This window comes from Alternaria postmessia (assembly GCF_024291825.1).
Source record: "Alternaria postmessia strain BMP 2775 chromosome Unknown scaffold_3, whole genome shotgun sequence".
NCBI classification, from domain to species: domain Eukaryota; kingdom Fungi; phylum Ascomycota; class Dothideomycetes; order Pleosporales; family Pleosporaceae; genus Alternaria; species Alternaria postmessia.
The window spans coordinates 734,373-755,236 of NW_026260076.1; the positions used below are offsets into that span (position 1 = coordinate 734,373).

The following is a 20,864-nucleotide window of genomic DNA, read 5'->3' on the forward strand; positions in this document are numbered from 1 at the left end:
GCGAAAGGACCGCCTTGGACCATAGAATCCCAAAACTCTGGTGATTCAATCCTTTGCTGAACGTGTTGGTCAGCAGCGGCTTGGTCAACCACGGTACTCCACATCGTGGTAGCAACCACGATACTACGATACACGTCCATTCCACAGATTCTCTCGTATAATCTGTTCCGCCTGCGTTCGGTTCTGTATACGCGTATGCCATCCACCGACTGAAGGAGAATCACGCCCTGCAACAGCTGACCGGCGCTAAACGTCCTCCCCACATAATCTCCTATAAGAGTGAGTATATCTGTGTCAGTACGGTATGTGTCGTCCCAGCCTGGTGTGTCGATAAGATTAACCCATGCATTGTCGACTAAAACAGATTTCGGTGTTATGTCCTGCGTGCCTAGATGCCTGTCAGCTAGTGAGTGGCACAACTATTGGTGGTGCATTATCTACATGCTTCAATACCATGTCCCACTCCAAGATCATTCCTGCCGGATGCGACGTTGATGAATGTCGATTTTCCAGCGCCATTCACCCCAATAACTGCAATGAGAGGATGGCTGCTCATGGTCTTAGGCCTGGAAGACGCTGTTTGGTAGCTTGCGATGGAGCATTGAATGAAAGTATCGACGACCACAGAGTTATTTACAATTTTATCAGGACACCTTCACTTGGATCTATGACCTGTGACGTGCCGACCCGGACAACGCACATCACTCTGCATGTAGCAGATGGCCCGTCACGACAATGCCGTTACCAAATCTCGGTAAGAATTCCTGGTCTGCAAACATGATTGATTCGAGGCCTGTAGAGAACTAACCCTTCTTTCTAGAGAGAAGACTGGCATCCTAGTACTGGGACCGACAGGAGCTGGAAAGTCCTTGTTCATTGCCACAGTCACAGGCTCACCTGTAGTCATTGGGCACGATGTAACGTCTGGTAAAATCTCATACTTAATCTTTAGTTACACCTTTGACCCCATCCAGAAACCAGGATTTGTCGTGCATGGAAATGCGATGTGAGTCAAAACCATTCGGTCGATCTTATTGACACACCAGGTTTTGACGATACGATCAGACTAGGATTAGAGATCCTTTCTGAAATCGTGGAGTTTCTTCGTCAGAATCAGCACCACATTGCAGGTGTAGTCTACCTTCACCCTATACAGGAACGTCGTCTGACCGGAACGTTGCGACTGAACCTCCACCTGCTGCAATCTATATGTGGTGAGCATTTCTACTCTCACCTGGCGATTGTATCAACGCTTTGGGACACGTTGCCACACGGTTCACCAACGATCGAAGCCGAACGACGACAGAAGGAATTCAGACAAGGGGACGATCCCGTCGTTTGGAAGGACATGCTGGATAAAGGCTCTGACTACGGGCGATATATTGGGGTAGACTGCTCAAGTAGAGCGATCATCACGTCGCTACTGAGCAAGCATCGTGCTCCCCCTTTGTTGTTAGAGCTGGAACTCAAAGACCGCGAACGCGCACCCGAAGACACGAGCGCGGGCTCGGTCCTCATGGCTGAGGCGAAGGCACGCGAAGAAAAGCTGCAGCGAGAGTTGAAGGAGGAACAAGAAGAGGCCCAAGAGCTGCACGGGAGGCTACAACAGAACAACCAGTTAGCGACCGAAAGCCGAGGCGTGGGAAACGGGATTTCCCAAGGAGACAGGGAAGACCAGCGCGGAATCGTAAGGAGACTCTTCGGGTGATGGTGTTCATAAAGTTTCTTTTCATTTTCGCTAGATCATGTTGAAACCAAGGGTGGGATATGTTATAATTTCATTTCTTCGGCAGTCAATCAATGACCTGTGGATAAGCCAACCAGATCCTTGTCGCTCGCCTTGATATCCAACACGCTACCATAGTGATACAATCATGGCGTATGCAACTCCTGTTCCCGATCCAGACCCTTGACAAACAAAACGCCTCGCTGAACCAATGCCACAAAAGAAAATAATGAATGACAACAACGGCCGGACGCTTCTCTATGCTCATCGGCCTCCTGGCAAAATTTCATCTTCAAACATGCTATGATCCCAGCCCTTCTCTTCTAAAAGTTTGGCCGCTTCTTCACTAATCCAGCGGTTTTCTTTTATAGTATTTGTACTTGTTATGGTCTGGCTGGCGCTGTGGTTGACAAGATGCGCTTCTTCGAAACCAAAGAAACATGCCCACATTGTAGCGCCAATCCATGAGAAGAAGGAAGATATTGGAACCCACCAACTTTGGATGAAGGTCCGGTAGATAAGGGTTGGAATAACAAAGGGGTATTTGGGAGCATTTACGTTGACGCTGAATGGGTAAGGCGACGAGTAAGCGTACATGGGCTGGCAGTACATTTCACTGTGGAGTAGGTCAGTAAGTTTTCTTTGACGCAAGAGGGGCAGACGCCCAGGTACATACCAAGCGATCTCTTCACTCATCCACCAAGTGAAAAGAAGTATCAAGCAAATGCTCAAGCCTGTAAGCCCGCCCCATATTCTCCAAGGACTGCCTGACGCTTGTCGCAGGATCTTCAATCGTTGTTCCCAAAACAGACCCTTGGACCATTTCCACATTGAGAAAGTCTGAATATGGCCATCAATCGCGCAAGGGCATGTGCGGCTAATCACTTTGACCTTCTCGCCATTCTCCCCTTCTTCCACATGCTCTACTTGGTCTTCGACGCGTTTCATGCCACGACTTGCATCGCGGATGCTGGTTCGCGCTGCACGGAGGCGGTCGTTCATGCGGTGGAGATGTAACAATTCCTGTTGTCGCTGTCGTTCTGCTTCATTGCGGGGAGTCTCAGTTGGTAGTTGAAGGCCTTGAAGCGTATCTTCTTCCATTGGGCTTTCGGCAGATGGAGTGATGAGGTCTTCCAGAGAGTTGATAGTTGAGTCGCCATAGTCCACCGACGGTCGCCTGACCTTGGATTTCGCTTCGTCGACAAGGGATTGTAAGGCAGACTTGGGAAGGTGTGGACGAAGGGGCTCTATAGCGGCGGCTTCAGATGGCTCCTCCGCAACGGGGGCCGGGCCTTTTTCAGATGGTCTCTGCCTGGGCGGACTGGCTTTTCTAGGCGAACGTGAGCGTGACCTCGACGTCACGCCAGGTCTCTGTACAGTACGTGGGCCTGGTGTATCGACCCAAGCACCAGTCACCACTGGTGTCTTGGGATTCAAGACAGGTCGCTCTTTGGGCATGGGTGTAGCATCTACACTACGGGCATCATCTCCTGTAGCCTCTGGTGCTGGCGCTGGCTCTGACGACCGTTCAGCTTCCTTTGGTTTGTCTTGCTCCTGCTGAACGGTCGAGGGCGCAGCTGCCTCATTGGGCGTCTGGGCAGGAACAGGCACCTTTTCCACAGAAGCCGATTGAGCCTCTGATTGCGCCGTGTCTGTCGCCACCGTCTGCGAGGAAGTGTTCAGTTGTGCTGGAGGCGCCGATTCTGGTCTCGAAGGTGCTGCCTGTCTCGGGCTTGGAGTGTTGGATACTCTCGCTAGCCGTCGCAGTAAATCCTGCGAATCTTCTCTTCGGCTCGGTATGCGTCTCGGGGGGACAACCTGAGGCGTGGCAACTACGTCGCGATCTACTGTAGCTATGCTCTCAACGCTCCTGTACATAGCCACGGGCGAGTCTTGGTTGCCGATGCCCGTAACCGGCTGCGCCTTGCCAATGGACTGCCACGAGTGGGTTCGCGCACGCAGTCTCCTCTTGGGCGACTGAGAGGGTTGAGAGGGCTGCGTCGCCTGCTCCCTGACGCTCTCGGCCTCCCTCTGCCGTATATCGTCCAGCACCGTGTTTCGTGGTATGTAGGGCGTGGATGCGATCATGGAGGCTTCGTTGAGCTCGAAGGTGAGGTCCCACTCTTGCGACTCGTCGTTGCGTGGGGTGCCCTTGTGCGAGAGGGGGCTGTCTGGCACGGAGCGGTGTGGCAGGCTGGCGTCTTGCTGGTCAAAGTGATCGTGGATGCTGTCGTCGGCCGGGACTGGCGTCTGTGGTTGCTGCTGCCCTTGTTCCTCTTCATAAGTGATGGTCCGCATCCAGCTCCTGTTGGTCCGGCCTTTCCTCCCCCATGTCGCTGGCGCACGTAGAGCCGGATCGCTCCTCGTGCTCCCGCTGCTGCTCGGCGGACTCTGGAATTTGACCTGCGCATCCGCTCCAGCAGCTGCCGCGCTGTTCCTTTCCAGGTTGTCCAGCGTCAGTCCGACACGGGGATGGGTCCGCGCCTTCTTGAAAGCCTGAGGTCTGCCCCCCAGCGCCTGGTTCAGCCGCCGCTCGTCGCGTGCATTCTGGATCATGCGCTTCTCGAATTCGTCCTCGGCATCGTCTTCGAGCTCGCTCAGCGCAGAGCCGACGGAAGCAGCGTCCTGCGTGTCTTCCTGGCCGTATCCCTGCGCCTCCATGGCTGCGGCTCCATTGGCGCTTCTGGTGGTGACGGGCCGTTGGAGGTGGGCGTAGCGTGTGTTGACGACGTTGGCCGACGGCGGGGGAAGTGCTTGGAGGGGCTGGCGCGTTGTCATTTCCGTGCCTCGCTGCCGTCGTGATAGAGCATAGTAGTCTGTTCGGCGTCGAGTCGGAATATATGCGGGGCTGTTCTATGTTCTGACGTGGTCGCAGAGGTTGGCGCATTAGCTTGTGCAGTTGTTGTCATCCGACGCGTCGTGACTTTCACTGGGAACGTGCGCCACGAGAGATCGCCGCAGGGATCCTCGCTCCGAATCGTCTATCGCAAGCCTCACATGCAACCTTCACACTGACATGCCCTGCTACCGCATCGTCATCACAAAAGTCATTCAACATTAAATTTCGTATCATCATGCAAGCCTCATGGCTCTTGGTCGTCGATGGCTTTGAGCCTCCTCCTTACCATTTCTATATCAGTATTGCCCTGTTCATCCCTCCATGCCCGCAGTACTTCCTCACGCATGACCCTTCGCGGCGCTCTTTTGCCTGTGAACAGCTCGAATTGGGCAAAGGCTTGTTCCGGGATAAAGTCCAGGCCATCCATATATGTCCACAGCTTCTTCGGGCAGTCCTGTACTTGCTGCGACAAGGGCGTGTTTAGTGTCTTGTACGCGGTTTCCATCACCACACCACCTGTAGGGCTCTGAATCCACTGCCGTGGAAGCGTAAATTGAGCTGCAGGACCTCCATCTATCGGATCAGTGGGGATACACGAAACGATTATGGTAGGATCCCGGAGGTGCTCTGGCCATGCCTCGTCGCGCGATCTCAATATCGTCAGATTTGGCCGCTTCTGGCGCAACATGGCTGACGCCGTAGTATTATCTGCCGAACTCGAGGTAAGGCGGGAGAAATGCGCGACAAGACTCTCGGCTCTTTCGTACGTCCTGTTGAAGATCACAATGTTCATCACCCCCAGTTGCAACAGCGCATAGACAGCTGCCCTCGCCATACCGCCAGCTCCGATAATTAGTCCGCATGTCGACGGACGCACTGCATTAGCCGGAGAAAGACCTCGCCGCACGCAAGACCGAATTCCGATCCACTCCGTGTTGTCTCCATACAGAGCTTGAACCGGACCAGACTGGTTGCGCTCATGGAAGAGTTCGAGGTCATTGGGAATGCTTCCGTCTTCGTTTCTTCGACGTACGGGTATCACAGTATTAACAGCCCCAATCGCTCGCGCGTGTTGGCTCAGCGAATCTACCAACGCCATCACCTCCATCTTGAAGGGCTGTATAACAATAGAGCCACCAAAGTTTGGTTTGCGTACTAGCTCTTGGAGTTTGTTCACAGATGGGCTCTCGATGCGACTGAAAGTGTGAGGCATGCCGCACGCGCCGTACGCTACATTATGCATCGCTGGTGAAACGCTGTATCCTAGGCGTACGCCAATGATGTACATTTGCATTGGATCAAATGTAAATGAGCTGTAAAGGGCTTGTGTTACTTCTCTGGCAGTGAGCCAGGAGTCGTAAGGATATTGTGCTGTTGACGCCATCTGGTTGGTCTTCTCTCTTTTCGAGGCAGCAACAACAGGCGTGAGATATTTGTTGAAACATGTCGAGCGGCGACCAGCTCGCCCTGTGTTGTAGCAAATCACTGGCACTTGTGCCTCGTGCGTTTCCATCCGACTACTGAAGCTGCGAACCGAAACATCGTCGTCGATGGAAGATGCTGGGCGAGTGAGTCGTACGACAGAGCAACCTAAATGCACTGCCTTTTCGTACTGTGTTACCCAGAAATGATCATCCCATGGTTTGTCGGCATGCAGATGTCCGATGATCTTGGTGGTACCACGACTGTTTATCACATCGGCAAGTGCAGCAGCATCTAGCGACAGGTCGATAGATGCGTACTCAGGTACCAATCGTAACCCATGGTGTACGTGTTCCAGGTAGATAGTCCTGCTACCGTCAGAGGTCGAAGTAGGTAGCACATGATATATGACGGGAACTACGGTGCTTCTTCGAACTTTGGATACACAAGCGCTAACGTCATCCATGAGATTGGTCATAGGGCGTTGTTGACTCAGATCAAGGATGATTTCAAAGGCGTCTGCTCCAACCTCAAGGCTTTGGATATCGGCATCTTCAGCCAATATGTCATCCACAGATACTTGAACTGCACAAGTATATCTACGGAGCTCGGTCGCAACGTCCGAAAGCGGATAACCGGGCTCTAACGGTGGAATGGATGCTCCAACCGACTCGTGCGGAAGCTCCGGAGTCGTTATAAGTGACAAGTACTTGAGGAAGGTCCTCTGCGCTCTCTTCAATGTGAGAAACGCCGGAGCCACCGGCTGATCATTCGACGTGTTGTTGTTTGGTGATTTGACCTCGGAGATGTTGTAGAACTCGTAATTAGAGCAACGCCGAAGCATGGGGGCGGTAAAGGCGAGCATGTCGTTGAGTCTTTGCATGTCAAGTCCTCCCAAGTAACTATGCAGACTGGCAAGGTCGCGCAGGACATGGACTACTGGGTGCGTTCGACCAAAGTCTTGTAGTAAGACTTGTCCATTTCTTTCCAGGGAAACGCCGTTGCATACCAGTATCGCACCGTGATCATGTTCAAGGAGGAGAGTTCTCAGCAGCTCTTCCTGTCGCAGATTGTAGTTGGCCGCACCGAACTGCTTGCGGTATTTGGCGGTGGAAAACCCCGTCGTTTCTTGAAACACATCGTCAACGTCGATGACGCGCCGTCGGCACGCCATCGAGGCAATGACGGCCAAGGTAGACTTGCCAGTCCCTGGCATGCCAAGGAGCACAATCGAGGCATCGGCCTTGAATGCACGGCGAAGATAGCTTGCAGGAGAGACGGGCGTTGGGGTAGCGAGAGAGGTGGAACGGGTACTAGATGCTGTCGAGGCTGTCGTTGGTCAGTATTCGGCCGAACAAGGTACTGGGCTTGTTCCTACCCATATCGTCTTCGCTAATCTTCCGCCTTTGACGGGGTCCAGTAGTCCTGGATGTCGTGGCTTGCTCTGGGATTGAGCTGTGGTGCCGGCGGTAGAAGTCACTGGTGGCTCCATCGTCCTCGCCCAGAGTCGCAAAGACGCGCTTCCCCACGGCCATAGAACCCATGGTCGAGACTTCCATGGGTACGTAAGTTGTAGTTCCAATGGTGTTTGATCTTGACACTAGAAGTCGGGATATTGAGCCTGTATCAAAGCTCCTGTACTGCAGAGGGCGAGAGGTGAGGTGCGTAAACTGCGGAGCCGGGTGTGTCTGCGACCTCTATGGATATGCATGGTAAGGTCGTAGACAGACAGTGACAATCAATCAGCCAGGAGCGTACGGGAAAAAGCTGGAAGAGTTGCGACAATCGTGTTTACGCGACGCCATGTCGCGATGGTGGTTGAGTGCTGACGAATGATGGTTGTGATGAGATGAGCAACCGCACAGTGCAAGTTCCGGATAAGCCTTCTTCCCCATCTTTGGCGCCTTTCCGACTTCGCCTGGACGCACGACAGCTTTGCACTCCTTTACAAGCCTCAAAGACCTACGGGAATCCTATCTGCGGGCCAATTGTCGCTTCTAGATGATACATTTCCAGCCCTGCAGCTGCTAAGCCCCGCGGCGCTGGTGAACGGATCAAACGGTGGGTTCGCGGTGCCTATTACCGATCTTTGCCGTGTTTACTCATTATATAGCAGAAAACAAATACGCGAACCATGCAGAGACGTCATTGGCAATCTTGTCATCCGAGATTAGTTTCGGTACTTGCTTACTTGCCGCCCTTTCGTCTGAATCAGGCTCATGCCTGCCCAAGCTCAGGCAAAGCGTCGTTCCGCACCTCAACCGGAAGAGAAGCCTGCTAAACGGACTCGAGTCTCACGAGCATGTGACCAATGCCGTGTCGCTCGTGAGAAGTGCGACGGAGTACAACCAACGTGCTCTACCTGCTCAGGAACGTCAAGAGAATGCTCTTACACAGCCAACCCTAAGAAAAGGGGCATTCAGCCTGGCTACATTCGCACCCTTGAGTTAGCACTTGCGTACCTGTTTCAGCAAAATCCCGAAAACGAAACTGCCCTCAATGAGAAGCTAGCGCAGGGAGGACCGTCTTCGCTACTGCTGGGTCGTGGCGACTCAAAAGAGTCGAACAAACTTCACAGAAGATGGCGGAAAGCAAAATTCTACACCGACGTTGACAGGCTGTTATCTGGAGGAGAAACTTCGCGTCATGAACAGACGGCGGCAGCTTCACCTCATACTAGTGATGAGGGTTCTGGGGTAGAGGAGGCTTTCGCTGCACATGCTAGCCGTACACAGGATCACGTTGGCTACCCACAGGACGATATAGAGTCTCCAAGTCTTGGTCAGCTTGTAGGAGCACCGCCTGGACCACTAGTAGAGGAGACTATCTCAACAACCATGCCGCCAGACAGCTGGAAGCTCTTGGAGGTCTACTTCGCCAATATTCAATCCTGGCTTCCAATCTGCGAGAAGCACGACATCCTGAAGACCGCCTACGACTACCCTACACAAGGACTCTCCAGCAAATCCAACCGGCCCGATTCGGGCTTGTATGCCGAGTTGTGGAGTGTTTTGGCGGTAGCCTCACTATACGGAGTAAGCACAACGAATCACGATCCGCTAAATTCTTCGTCAGCAAGGCCTGTTAAGCTGTATGAGAGTGCTAAATCCCTGGTACCAAACGAACTGGATCGTTTCGACATGGGTTGCATCAAGGCGCTTCTCAATTTGGTCGTGTTCAACATGGCGCGAGGGCAGAGTGGAGAAGCATGGCTGCTTGTTGGATGTGCTTCGAGGGTTTTGGAGAGCGTGAACCAACTAACACTTATGGGCAATCCCAGGCACAAGCATGTTTATTATGGCTGTTTCTTACTCGACAGCATGCTAGCTCTCCAGCTCAAACGGCGTCCACATTTTCGAAGGAGCGATTTGGAACATCTCGGAACGATTGACGAAGACGGCCTGGAAGAGTGGCAGCCTTGGTCTGGCTTTCTCGACCCCTCACATGCAGGAAGAAGAGCGCCGTTGCTCTCACTCAGCATTTTCAACAGTGTTATTGAACTTGTTGATCTACTCATCAGTATCGAGCAGCCATCTACAAGGCACATTCACAAGGACGCTGTCGAGTGTCTTGAACGGTGGAGGGCGATGCTTCCCACAAAATTAGCTCACATATGCACCGACAACGGTTTCTCCGTCCTTACTCCACCGGCTGCCCTGCTCTTGGCGACATACCATTACGCCTCATTCGCTTGCAGTCCGTCCGATGCAAGCTTCCACCGGTTATTGGATGTCTTGGATCGATGTTTCGAGCATCCAACTTCCCAATGCCTGCCACCAACAATCCGATGTCTACTAGACGTTGCGAACAGGCAGGCTGCGCGACTTGTTCTGCATGACGTAAATCGCATGCGCCTGGAAAGACTTCGGGAGAGAAACATAGTTGACTTCAATGCACAACACCAGACACAAGTGCTCGAGAGCACAGTCATGCCTCTCAGACAGCATACAACTGATGTGCAGACGTCATCTGCAGCTTCATTGCAGACTCTGTTTTCGGACACATATCCTATAGCTCAGCCAGCGGCACCCCCTCACCATGCCTTCTTTCCCGGTCCTAGTCACTCGCAAATCGACCCTCGGTGTCCAGAACCCACCAGCGATTTAGAAAGCTTCTTCGACGAACTGGCTTCGCTAGACAGCGCAACTAGATCGGATACCCGACCGCAGTTTATGCAAAATCTAGGTTTCGGTCCAGACGCAAGCATGGCTGATTTGTTCAGCGAATATATACCTATGCAGTCGTCGAGTTTTATCACACGAGACGAGTCTGCGCCTGCCAATCTAGATCAATACAACTTCTACGATGCGAGTTGACCTGGAACCAAGGCACGAGGATGGTGCTTAGACTTACCCATACGTCGGTCCTTCGCCTTCTACCGCTCATCTTTGAGCTCTTGAACAGATGGATGACGTGCAGCAACATGCATGTAACATACGCTCTACGATCAATAGATAGCGATGTAGGACCGGATTTATTACTTCCGAGCTCTACGTAAGGCGCTCTTCCCGGAGAAGCTTCGCAATATTCCTTCACGCCAAAGATGCGATGATAGCATATAACGTGCGTCACCGGTGAGATGACTTTGGGGCGTTTTGAAAAGCCTTGATTGGGCACTGTATATTACCATACAGTAAAGGCCGAGGTGCAATGCTAGAAAGCAGCTAATGAGCGGTAATACTTCACATCTTTCCAGACTTCGTACGGCGAGAAGCGACCTGGTTTTACTTCTAGGATGGTTGGTTGGGAGCCAGGATTGCTTTATAAATCTAGGAAGGGATGGTCAGAACGAAGGCCAAGAACAATCGTTTTTTCCATATGGGCATTTCCAGATCTCCGCCGGTCCGTAACATTGCAAAGGTCAGAATTGACAGCAGGAGAACTTAGGAGTGGAACGAGAACCTTAGGGTTGAGAATCCGATGTACAAGATAAGTCGCCATTGCCTAGGCTATGGCATGATGCTCAAGAAGAGCGGAGCATTATCCTACATTAGTGTAATGTTGACAAAGCCCACACGCGATTCATGAAAAAAGGCCTCAACCGGTACAACTCAGTCGGCATACATATTGCACTAGACACCAGGTCTAATTGGAAAAATTCTATAAATCACCTTGTCCCGAAGTAAGGCTTCCTGGCAGCACAGTCCACGATGCCTAGAAAAAGTGGTACGGAGGTCCGCGCCGTAAGCTTATGCGAGTCAACCTACCAGAGCAGGGTCAGAACTATACAAACCTGAAAGGGTACCTGAGTCTAGTGACAGCCTTGTTGGTGCTCGATGTTCAGGGCAAATGGTACAGGGGTGTGTGTAGACGAGTACGGAGTCGCTTAAGAAGGAGCGATGGCATTGGCCCGTTGCGTTCCTGGAGCGCTTGTGGCAGTGTTGTCTGCCGTGTTCGGGTAAAATACATGTTTCGGGCTTGGAGCAGGATGGCCGGCGAAAAGCTGCCGTGATCTCTTTGTTGTTGTTGATATAGTCGGGTTAATGTCGGGTTGATTAGAAATGGTTTTCTAGTAGCTAGATGGAAAATTCAAGCAACGAGCAAGTAAGCACTTTCGTGGGTGATGTCGTCATGTACCATTGTGAATATTCTTAGTGAAACCTTGGAACACAACAGCTTCTTGGCTTCAGTCTTGAACGTCGTGTAGGCGGGACAAGTCATACTGTTCACGCGTGATGCTTGTTAGAGGATGCGACTATTCTGTCGGTACCAGCCCTAATGTCTTCGACAAAGACAACATCCAAGGCTGTGTCGAAAAAGACGCGCAATGCTCCATCAGCCACATCGCTCCAGCTCGATCTTCTGCAGCAATGTTCGATGCACGCATCGTATGTGCCCAAGAAACGGAGTTTAGGTACGCGCCCAAGACCTTCGAGACGAGCTCGATTGGGTGATGGTGTCGTCTGCCAAGGTACTAGTGCTGCTTACCCCACACATTGTCGGATCGACCGGCGCAGGTGCTTGTTGTACTTCACTTCAGCCCTGTGTCCTGGGTTCAGACAACGCTGACCTTGTCAATTGAACTCTGACAGACAAACTATAGATTCTGGCCAGGAAGCCTCAAGCACTACCAAGAGAATCTGCCACTACAGATGACACCGTTGGCAGGAGATCAAAGAGCAAGAGCTGGATATACTTCAGAAACAAATATCCATGGGTGATCAACAGCCCCAATGCCGGCATGCCATGCCATGCCACATGAGATGCATGCGGAGAATGCTAGCCAAATTCGATCACGATACATTGGTCGCATCTACAGCTTCAGCTGTGTCATAGCTCCACTTGCGCGATCACTTGGCAAACTCTTTCCAGTTGTCACTGGGCAACGCTGAGAGCTACAAGCTTCGCCCTGGACGACCGTGCTACGAATAGACCCCTTATTGGTCAACATGGGTTCCGGACAGAACTGGCCGGTGGCGTTTGGTTCGAGATGTGCTTGGAAGAGCAATGCCAACCCTACTTGATACCTGGCGGGACAAATCGTTTGTGGCTATGTGCATGGGTGCCATAGTACTTATTACCCAACTTCCCCTCTTGTAGTGAAGCATCTGGAAATCATCCACCTCATACTACCTTCTTTCGTTCCATCTCAGCATCGATCACGTAGTAACGTCAGCTTGAATTCTCATCATCATGCTCAAGCATCTCTCCATACTTGCCCTTGCGAGCTTCGCGCTGGCTCAAAATGAGACCGTTCCGGACCTTGCAGCTGCGTTGAACTCCACGGATGAGCTTTCAACTCTTCAGTCGGTCATTCCTGCGGGCGTATTGGAGACATTGGCTGGTCTCACCAACATCACTATTCTCGCCCCCTCCAACTCTGCTTTCGGAAAAATTGACAATGAGACACTTTCGGGACTTACCTCTAACGAAGGGCTTCTCACTGCCCTTTTGCAATACCACGTGCTCAATGGCACATTCCCTTCCAGCGCCATCACCAACACGAGCGCTTTCGTCCCTACCGCGCTGACCAACCCTCTTTTCACCAACGTTACTGGAGGTCAGGTTGTCGAGGGTGTAACCAGCGGTGACAATGTAGTATTCTACAGTGGTCTCTTGACTAACTCTACTGTCACGACAGCGGTATGTGATCCTCTCTTTACCTCCCCATTTCGACCGCTAATAGTCTCAGGATGTAAACTTTACTGGTGGTGTGATTCACATCATTGACACTGTGTTGGCTATTCCCGAGAACACTGCCGACACACTTTCCGCTGCTGGACTCTCTTCCCTCCGTGGAGCCATCAATGCGACCAATCTGTTTGACACCGTCAACGACACTCCCGACATCACCATTTTCGCCCCCAACAACGAGGCTCTCCAGAACATTGGATCTGCGCTTAGCAACCTCAGCACCGAGGACATTACCAGCATTCTTACTTACCACGTTGTCACACAGGGCGGTATTGGCTACTCATCTACTCTTGAGAATGGCACTACTCTCACTACTGCCAACGGCGAGGACCTTACCATCACCATCGGTGACGGCGGCATCTTTGTGAACAACGCTCGTGTTGTCGCCTCCGATATTCTTATTGCCAACGGTGTCGTTCACGTCATCGATGAAGTCTTGAACCCCTCTAACGCTACCGTTGCTGACTCTACTTCCGACGAGGGTGAGCCTGCGTTCGAGGGAGCCTCATCTGTTTCCGACGTCCCGTACACCAGTGGTCAGCCCACTCCTACTACCAGCATCAACCAGGAGGCTACCGAGGCTGCTGACCCCACCAACTCTGCTGCCACCAGTGCCGGTGAGAACGCAGCCCCTAGGCAAACCGGTGCCATTGGCATGGGTGCGCTTTTCGGTGCCGCTGCTGTTTACTTCTTGTAAGCCCAGCATACTGTACAAGGGCTGTCGCGTAGATGATATCCAGGGGGATGATATATGAAGAACGATCGTTATAGCGTAATGTAATATACCTGAGCGATATATTTGCTCACCCAGTCACGTTGTTAGACATGAATTTAAATTTTGCTTTTTGTCGAAAACTACAGAACGACGTGTGCATTTGTGCATTTGACCTTCTCGCCGTTCTGTTCCAACTAGTGATTGGATAATAGTCAACAACAGCATTTGCAACAACGTGGGCAGATGCTTTGGGTTCTTCTAGGATTCGTAGCTTGATGTGACAGTTTTCTCCACCTCCTCAAGATTAATAGCTTTGTTTCATCTCGGAAAACTTACCCGGTAGCACACCAATCGCACAACTGTCTGATGAGATGATGACGTCTTGCAATACACCTACTGCATTGTTCACAAGGGACAACTCCCTGCTATGCACAAAGGTCTACGACATAACGCGGTCCAGCCAAAAGAGATGAGATCATGGGAGGTGTCTGATGACTTGAGACCTTGCGCAAAACCTTCTTCGGTTGCAATTCAACCGAGACAATTCGTCCATGTGGCCTTGCATTTTGTGCCTGCTAAACTGGTCCTTCACGAACTGTGCCACAAAAAGTAGGGCTCAAGCCACCGCACCGGCTGCCCCATTAAAACAGTTTCGGCATGCTCGGAGCTTACAAGTTTCCGTGCTAAAGAACTACTCCGGCAAGGATTCAAACGCTAAACACTCACGACATTTTAGTGCTGCATTCAACGCCTACTGCATAGGGCAATTTTAACTTTTGGCGGTAGCTCAAGGAAGCACTTAGGTTTCGTGAATCCTATCGCGTATCAATGCCGGATCCTGTTCACCCGCGCGATGATGTCGACACGGCTGCCCCCTGGATGCGTGAACCCCCACTTTCTGTGATAAAGCAAATGTGAGTGCTTATACGAAGTGTCACCATACGGGTACCTGTCTGCAGCTGTGACGGGATGATATCAGGAATGGCACCAGGGACAAGGGTCCCATTGTACGCAGATATATTGCTCAGTTGTGCGAGCGAAACAATGTCGGATCCGACCAGAAGGGCCGTCGAAATTTCGAAGGAAGCGGGTATTGATCCTTCCATAGCACGGACGTCATAGAAACATCAACGCAGGAATGACTCTGGCAATCTACAAAAACCAGCGAGAAATTGTGCTACCATCGTATCGTACACGATTCTGCTATCGCTGAATATCTTGCCAGAAGAACCGACAAAAAGCTAATGTTCGGCCCTCCACAACAGCGGACGCATGCAGTTGCTTGGGATAGGCCCTAGTGTTTCGCAATGTCCGTGCTTTCGATTGGCGAAAGGAATTCGAAGATCAGAGATTGGATCGCCAACTAGGGCCGTGATGGTTCCGGGATCTCATTCGACCCTTTCACAGTTCTCCCAGCCTTCCACACCATAAATACATCAAGGTTTGCCTCAGGCTCAAGACAACAACCATACCTGCTCAGCGCTTGGGAAAAGTATTATCTGTATGACTTATTGAGAGTGTGCGCTGTAGAAGTCCGTCATAAGGTTGCACAACCATAGCACAACAATAACGACCAAGAAAAGACTTCTCGTTCCTGGTCCCGCAATCTGTCATTCCCCATATCTGCGCTTTCGGTGGCGCTAAACCCTTGCCAATCCAGCTCAGGATTCGTAATCTCCAAAAACAGCCGAAGGAATCGACCTGTCGAACCTTAGTGTTGTCGCCATGACACGCTCGTGGCGTACATGCATTTTTCTGATTGAGCCGCTGATCTCGTCCGCTGCAGATTTAACATGCCGGCGTTCAGCTTTAAGAGCAGGGTAGTTCATGATTTGTTAACGGCATTATGCTCGGTTGATGCCCGTGCGGAGCGATATCCAAGTGGGGTGTGGGAAATATATGAGTGTTCCCAGAGCTGAAACATTGCGGTCCGTCTTACACGCGCTTGGGTAAACTGTTCATGGTTCAACCGATGCGACACCACACCAAATACCGTACACTCGACACTTACGCTCATTTCTTTTTCAGTCCTCAGTAGCTGCGGCGTCGTTTTGATCAGGACATCGCATCATGTTTCGCCTATCAAGATCTCGGAAAGATAAGGAGGAGAGGCATCCAACCGATGTGTAAGTTTGCTTGAGCAACGCCATTTATCCCTAACACATGCAATGTGGAGGCAACAGGGCGAAACCACTGTGATACCTGAAGTGTTTTCATGGTACTACGTTGAAACACTACAGGCGGCTCATCACTAACATGGTGTTATATCAACTTACTAACCATCATTAGATCCGAGCCGTCTCGACCAAGATCCATCAATGAATCCACCAATCGAACCTCTACATCATCCAAATCAGTGCCAGTTCCAAGGGCAGTTACACGACCAGCGGGTCCTTCATTCCATACTGAAAGCTCAATCCTACGCACATATCAAACCGTAGCATATGATGCTTGGGATGTGCCACGCCTGACTAAAACCCCATGGGAACTCGAACGAGCCAAGTGGAACTCAACACAACGACGCTCAAGACCCCAATATCGATTTCCTGCGCAAGTCTTCAAGAACCTCCCTAAAGAGGTATATAACTGCATAGTTGCGCAACTTGAAAATATCTATCGAGACCGCGACCAAGCTTGTTCATCATGCTATTTACGAGACCTTCACAGCCTTTCCTTGACGAGTCGTGCATGGGAAAAGGCTGCAAGTACAACCATGTACTACAGAGCCCTAGTACTTGCTAATGAAGAACACACTGGGCTCCCGAAGCTCAGGATCAAAGGCACAAGTAGACTTAAACTACTACGGAGGACGCTTCGCGACAACTCAGGATTAGCTCGACGTGTACGAGAACTGCACATGCTTGACTTCCAGTCGCTCTATCAAAATGCAACCATCGAGCGAGAAGAGATTGCGAACCTGGTAGCTTCTTTGGTCATGGCCTGTCCACGCTTAGAACGCCTGGTAGGGTTTCACGTCCACTCCTCGCAGGCATTTGATCGGTTGTCACATGCGCTGTCAACAAGACCAAATCTCAAGGAGCGGGTGTTGATATTGGCCGATACAGATATGGAGACGGGAGTAGACGATGATGAAGAGAGGCTAGGAGGCATATATATTGCCGAATGCGACCCAACCGAACGCTTCCTTGAACTCAGCTCTATCCATTCCGCGCTATCTACTCTGGTATTGCATCAAGAGCAGGGTCGGTCTTTGATAAGCCTAAATTTCCGAGCTATTGTTGGGACTTTTCGAAACTCTCCCTACATACGTCATCTTGTGGTATCTGGACTGGCGGCGAATTCGTTTGCCAGCATGGCCCTGAACGCTATACCGTCTAATCTAGAGTCTCTGCGCCTTGAGAATCTCCCCGGCATAACGGAAAAGAGCATACAACGCTTCGCTATCTCTCAGCAGGCAATTTCCATCCAGAAGCTGGCACTCATAGACTTGGACATTGAAAGTGTTCTCACCATAGCAGACATACTGTCTCCACACCTTGCAAGTCTAAGAGAATTCTCACTTGTTCAAACAAGCGCTCCCACCTTACTGTGTCGAAGCTCGGAGCCTAGTTTTCGATCGCCGTCGCTTCGATTTATCCACTGGGAGTTATGCTCTGAGGCTTCTCCTCTGCCTTCGTTCGTTTCGCCTTCGTCCATAGAACTGCCAGAATCGCGACCATTCCCTTTTACGAATCTCGAACCAATCGCTTGCCTTGCGACGTCTCTGCTTGCGGCAGGTATCCAGGCACACGCCTTCCCATCGCTCCGTCGCATTCGCATACCTCACGATCCCCAAGGCGTCATCCAATCGCTCTGTAAGCCTCTCGCAACAGCACTTCTCCCGTCCGATACGTCCAAATTTGCGACTGCGTCACGTATCTCCACTTCAGACGGGTTTTCCATTATGCTAGAGGAGCCTGCTACATTATCACCCAAAATGCATGGATCCTTTACCTACAGGGCGACGTCGGCATCACGTGTAGATTCTGTAGTCGGCTCTACGATGTTCGATCCAAGTCCTACAGAAGTCGTCCTTACGCCGATGCGATCGCGTCTCGTAGCACAGTCGCGTATCCTTGCTGCTAGGAAGAATGCGACCATGGTCATTCGCGTTTTTGACCCCGAGGGCGAAGTGAGAGTGAACAAGATTATCGGAGGCCATATCGGCCATATAGACAGTAAGATTACTTACGACATTAAGACGGCTGGGCGGAGTGGATGGATCACGGGGATAGCTGACTTGGTCGGCGACAAGGGCACAGAGCTACTTCGGTGTAATCGAGCAAGTTGTGGACATTTTGTTAGTGGAGGAACCGGACACAGCGTCTTGATGGCTGAAGATCTCTTCTGAGGTGAGATGTTCTTTTGGCGGATCCCGAGATCATCTTCCCTGCTCTCGACCATTCACTGGTATGCTGAATGCTTCAACTTGTCAGCTTGCTTATGCGACATAATACGATACCCAGTTTTTGTTTGACCCAAGCATGAGTAATGTCTAATGCGGAACCAGTCCGCATATTTTGTAATATCAGAGCCGTTGCAAACGTATCACTTACAGGATGCATATTTGATGAAGAGTGCAAGAGGCCAGGTAGCAACCTGAGCTGTAGGATAATTAAATAGGATGTTGATAATTCTTCGCTCACGCATTCAGTAGACCATGCGTTTTCCAACATGCCGACGCTGTGGCCAACGCATCGCGATCTGATCACGTCAACCGTTTGCATGACAGGGGTGCCGGGAATGACGGCCGACGTGTGCTTGATGGGACATTCGGTCCGAATCCAGATAATCGCATAGTTGGTGGTGGTGGTGGTGGTGATTGTAATTACGCTGAATTGGAGCCAATCGGAACCATGCCTTCCCTTGCGCGAATATCTTATTTGTGACAACCAGGATAGAGTGTACTTGACGTATGGTGTGGAGATGGTATCGCGAGATGGGATTTGATTTGCGCATGTTGGCAATAAGCAAGCACATGCGATTGTGAATTATTTTTGACGTTTCCAAGGTTCCATGCAGATGTTCATATGAATTTGTCCACCGGCTCCTCTACCGGGTGACACCATAGGTAGGTATCGCTTGATTTCCGCTCTTCTCGTGGTTGCATGTACGTCAGCCTGAAAAGATATCCTCCACCGCGTTAAAGCTGGATGATCCTCGGTGCGGGAGCGCCGCATGCTCATTGGCAGGCGAAGTGATCAAAATCTGGTTGTGGCTCAAGCATCTAGCATTCATAAGGCACACTAGTCCGGATATGGAGGTCGGTATCGAAATACTCAAACCGCTACACCCCTCTCAGAGGCAGCGTTTCGCGTGTGCGTGCAGCCTACCCATGTGGAGTGGACAAAACCTCGATAAAGAGGTAGCGAGGTACTTCCAAATACGTGGCCTCCATTTGTATGCTTGGCAGTTGGTTCGACACCACTTTGTTTACCGAGCGGTTTCAGCTCTACAGTAGGGATGGTATGTTGCAACGGAAATCTGTAGAAATGCATCTGAGGACAACTAGATTCCGAGAGACTGGCTCGTCGAAGCTAGAACATAGTGGGACAATGGTTGCAATGTCAGGATATAAGGGCGGGAAGATACTTGGCCGGGCCATTGCGGCTTCCGCGGAGAGCAAACTTCACAAAAAGGCCAGAGCTGTCGCTCCCTGACTGATGCACCTGCTCAGCTCATACAACAACACCCTGGAAGCCCTTACCGACCAAAGGATGGACCTCTTCCTGACGCCCACCCGAAAGAACTATCTGTCGCGAGTGGGTCATTTAACCACGGCAGAAGCCGAAGTCCCCACGCGTGCCCTCTAGATCACCGGGATCAGCAAGGTGCAAAGCTGCAACCAAGATATGTCGTTCTCAGGTACGGATACTAATCATCGTCTTGAGGATGTAGATTGACTCAAAGCCAGTTACGAGATCGAGATATGCGCTGCAACCGCGAGCGTTAAAATTTATCCAACCAAAAACATCGAACGACTCGAGTCGGTTCTCGATCATGATCATCATTGGCCATGGTGAAGTTCTTAGCGGGATCGCTTTTGTGAAGAGTCGAGACGTTCCACCGATCGCCGCACCGGTACGATTCATCCGGTCTGGCCTTGGCATCACAATCATCAAAGTGGATACGGTAGAGCTACGAGAGCCACATAGCTGAAGGCTGGTAGTGGAGTTCGGGGCTGGATTGTTTCCGCGGACTTGAACGACTGTTATATGAATAGCCTCGCGCTGCCTAGAACGCGTCTGGTTCTTTTCAGCCAAGCTTGCACTTTCTTGCAAGTATTGAAGTATGTTACATTTTTATTTTGTCGTCCTTTTACCTCCGTCAATTATTGTACCCAGAACTTACTCTAGGATCGTCGATCATTGGAACTGATCCCTCAAATGCGGTTTTCACTGACAGCCGCCCCGTTAGATGACCAACGCCTAAAACTAAACGATAGACACACCGATCATGACCACAAAATGCGAAAACAGGTCTTGCCGAGAAATCCCCACGTTGAACCAAACTCCGGAATTACAACCCGAACGGCCCGAAACTCTACGACAATATTATGCTACCGGCTTTACTGGAATGTGCCCCTCTAGTTGAGGCATAATCTCAAGAACCTTTGGGTCGACTGTCCAGTTGCTCAAATCGGCGATGGTACTCTCAAATAGCGGCGTCATGCGGGTGTACCCTGATTCAATATCCCAGTAATGGCACGCATCGTCCGCATATGGCCACGTAACACCGATGAGGCCGACAATATGGGCAACTGGATATTCCTGGGGATGTTGATATAGTAGCTGGCGAAGTTGAGGCCTGTAGAACTGTTAGTAGGAAGCCTTCATCAAAGAAAGAGTCTGGAAACATACCAAGGAACCAGATCAATGAGCAAATCATATGGAGAAGTCTCCTGCTTCCCTACTGGTGGCATCAACCATTCCGGATTGGCATTCATATTCTCGACACTTGGCCAAATGAGATACTGTAGATGCATTAGCTACGACTCGGCGCCACGGGAACGATGGACTTACCCGCAT

The 20,864-nt window shown here is 51.1% G+C and overlaps 6 protein-coding genes across 6 annotated transcripts; 3 read left to right on the forward strand and 3 right to left on the reverse strand.

Moving 5' to 3' along the window:
* Positions 1-999: 999 nt before the first annotated feature.
* On the forward strand, positions 1,000-1,708 carry J4E82_001016 (uncharacterized protein; the record flags this gene model as incomplete). The annotated part of the gene is made up of 2 exons (XM_051727334.1): positions 1,000-1,006; positions 1,047-1,708. The coding sequence occupies 2 exons, from the start codon at positions 1,000-1,002 to the stop codon at positions 1,706-1,708; spliced, it is 669 nt and encodes a 222-aa protein (XP_051593141.1).
* Positions 1,709-1,990: 282 nt separating this feature from the next.
* Positions 1,991-4,387, reverse strand: J4E82_001017 (uncharacterized protein; the record flags this gene model as incomplete). Its single annotated transcript, XM_051727335.1, has 1 exon — positions 1,991-4,387. One exon carries the CDS (start codon positions 4,385-4,387, stop codon positions 1,991-1,993), a length of 2,397 nt encoding a protein of 798 aa, XP_051593142.1.
* A 422-nt stretch (positions 4,388-4,809) lies between these two features.
* On the reverse strand, positions 4,810-7,369 carry J4E82_001018 (uncharacterized protein; the record flags this gene model as incomplete). Its single annotated transcript, XM_051727336.1, has 2 exons — positions 4,810-7,316; positions 7,366-7,369. 2 exons carry the CDS (start codon positions 7,367-7,369, stop codon positions 4,810-4,812), a joined length of 2,511 nt encoding a protein of 836 aa, XP_051593143.1.
* A 5,251-nt stretch (positions 7,370-12,620) lies between these two features.
* On the forward strand, positions 12,621-13,818 carry J4E82_001019 (uncharacterized protein; the record flags this gene model as incomplete). The annotated part of the gene is made up of 2 exons (XM_051727337.1): positions 12,621-13,070; positions 13,120-13,818. 2 exons carry the CDS (start codon positions 12,621-12,623, stop codon positions 13,816-13,818), a joined length of 1,149 nt encoding a protein of 382 aa, XP_051593144.1.
* Positions 13,819-17,149: 3,331 nt separating this feature from the next.
* On the forward strand, positions 17,150-18,187 carry J4E82_001020 (uncharacterized protein; the record flags this gene model as incomplete). Its single annotated transcript, XM_051727338.1, has 1 exon — positions 17,150-18,187. The coding sequence occupies one exon, from the start codon at positions 17,150-17,152 to the stop codon at positions 18,185-18,187; it is 1,038 nt and encodes a 345-aa protein (XP_051593145.1).
* A 2,203-nt stretch (positions 18,188-20,390) lies between these two features.
* J4E82_001021 (uncharacterized protein) lies at positions 20,391-20,864 on the reverse strand (the record flags this gene model as incomplete). Its single annotated transcript, XM_051727339.1, has 3 exons — positions 20,391-20,643; positions 20,697-20,809; positions 20,859-20,864. The coding sequence occupies 3 exons, from the start codon at positions 20,862-20,864 to the stop codon at positions 20,391-20,393; spliced, it is 372 nt and encodes a 123-aa protein (XP_051593146.1).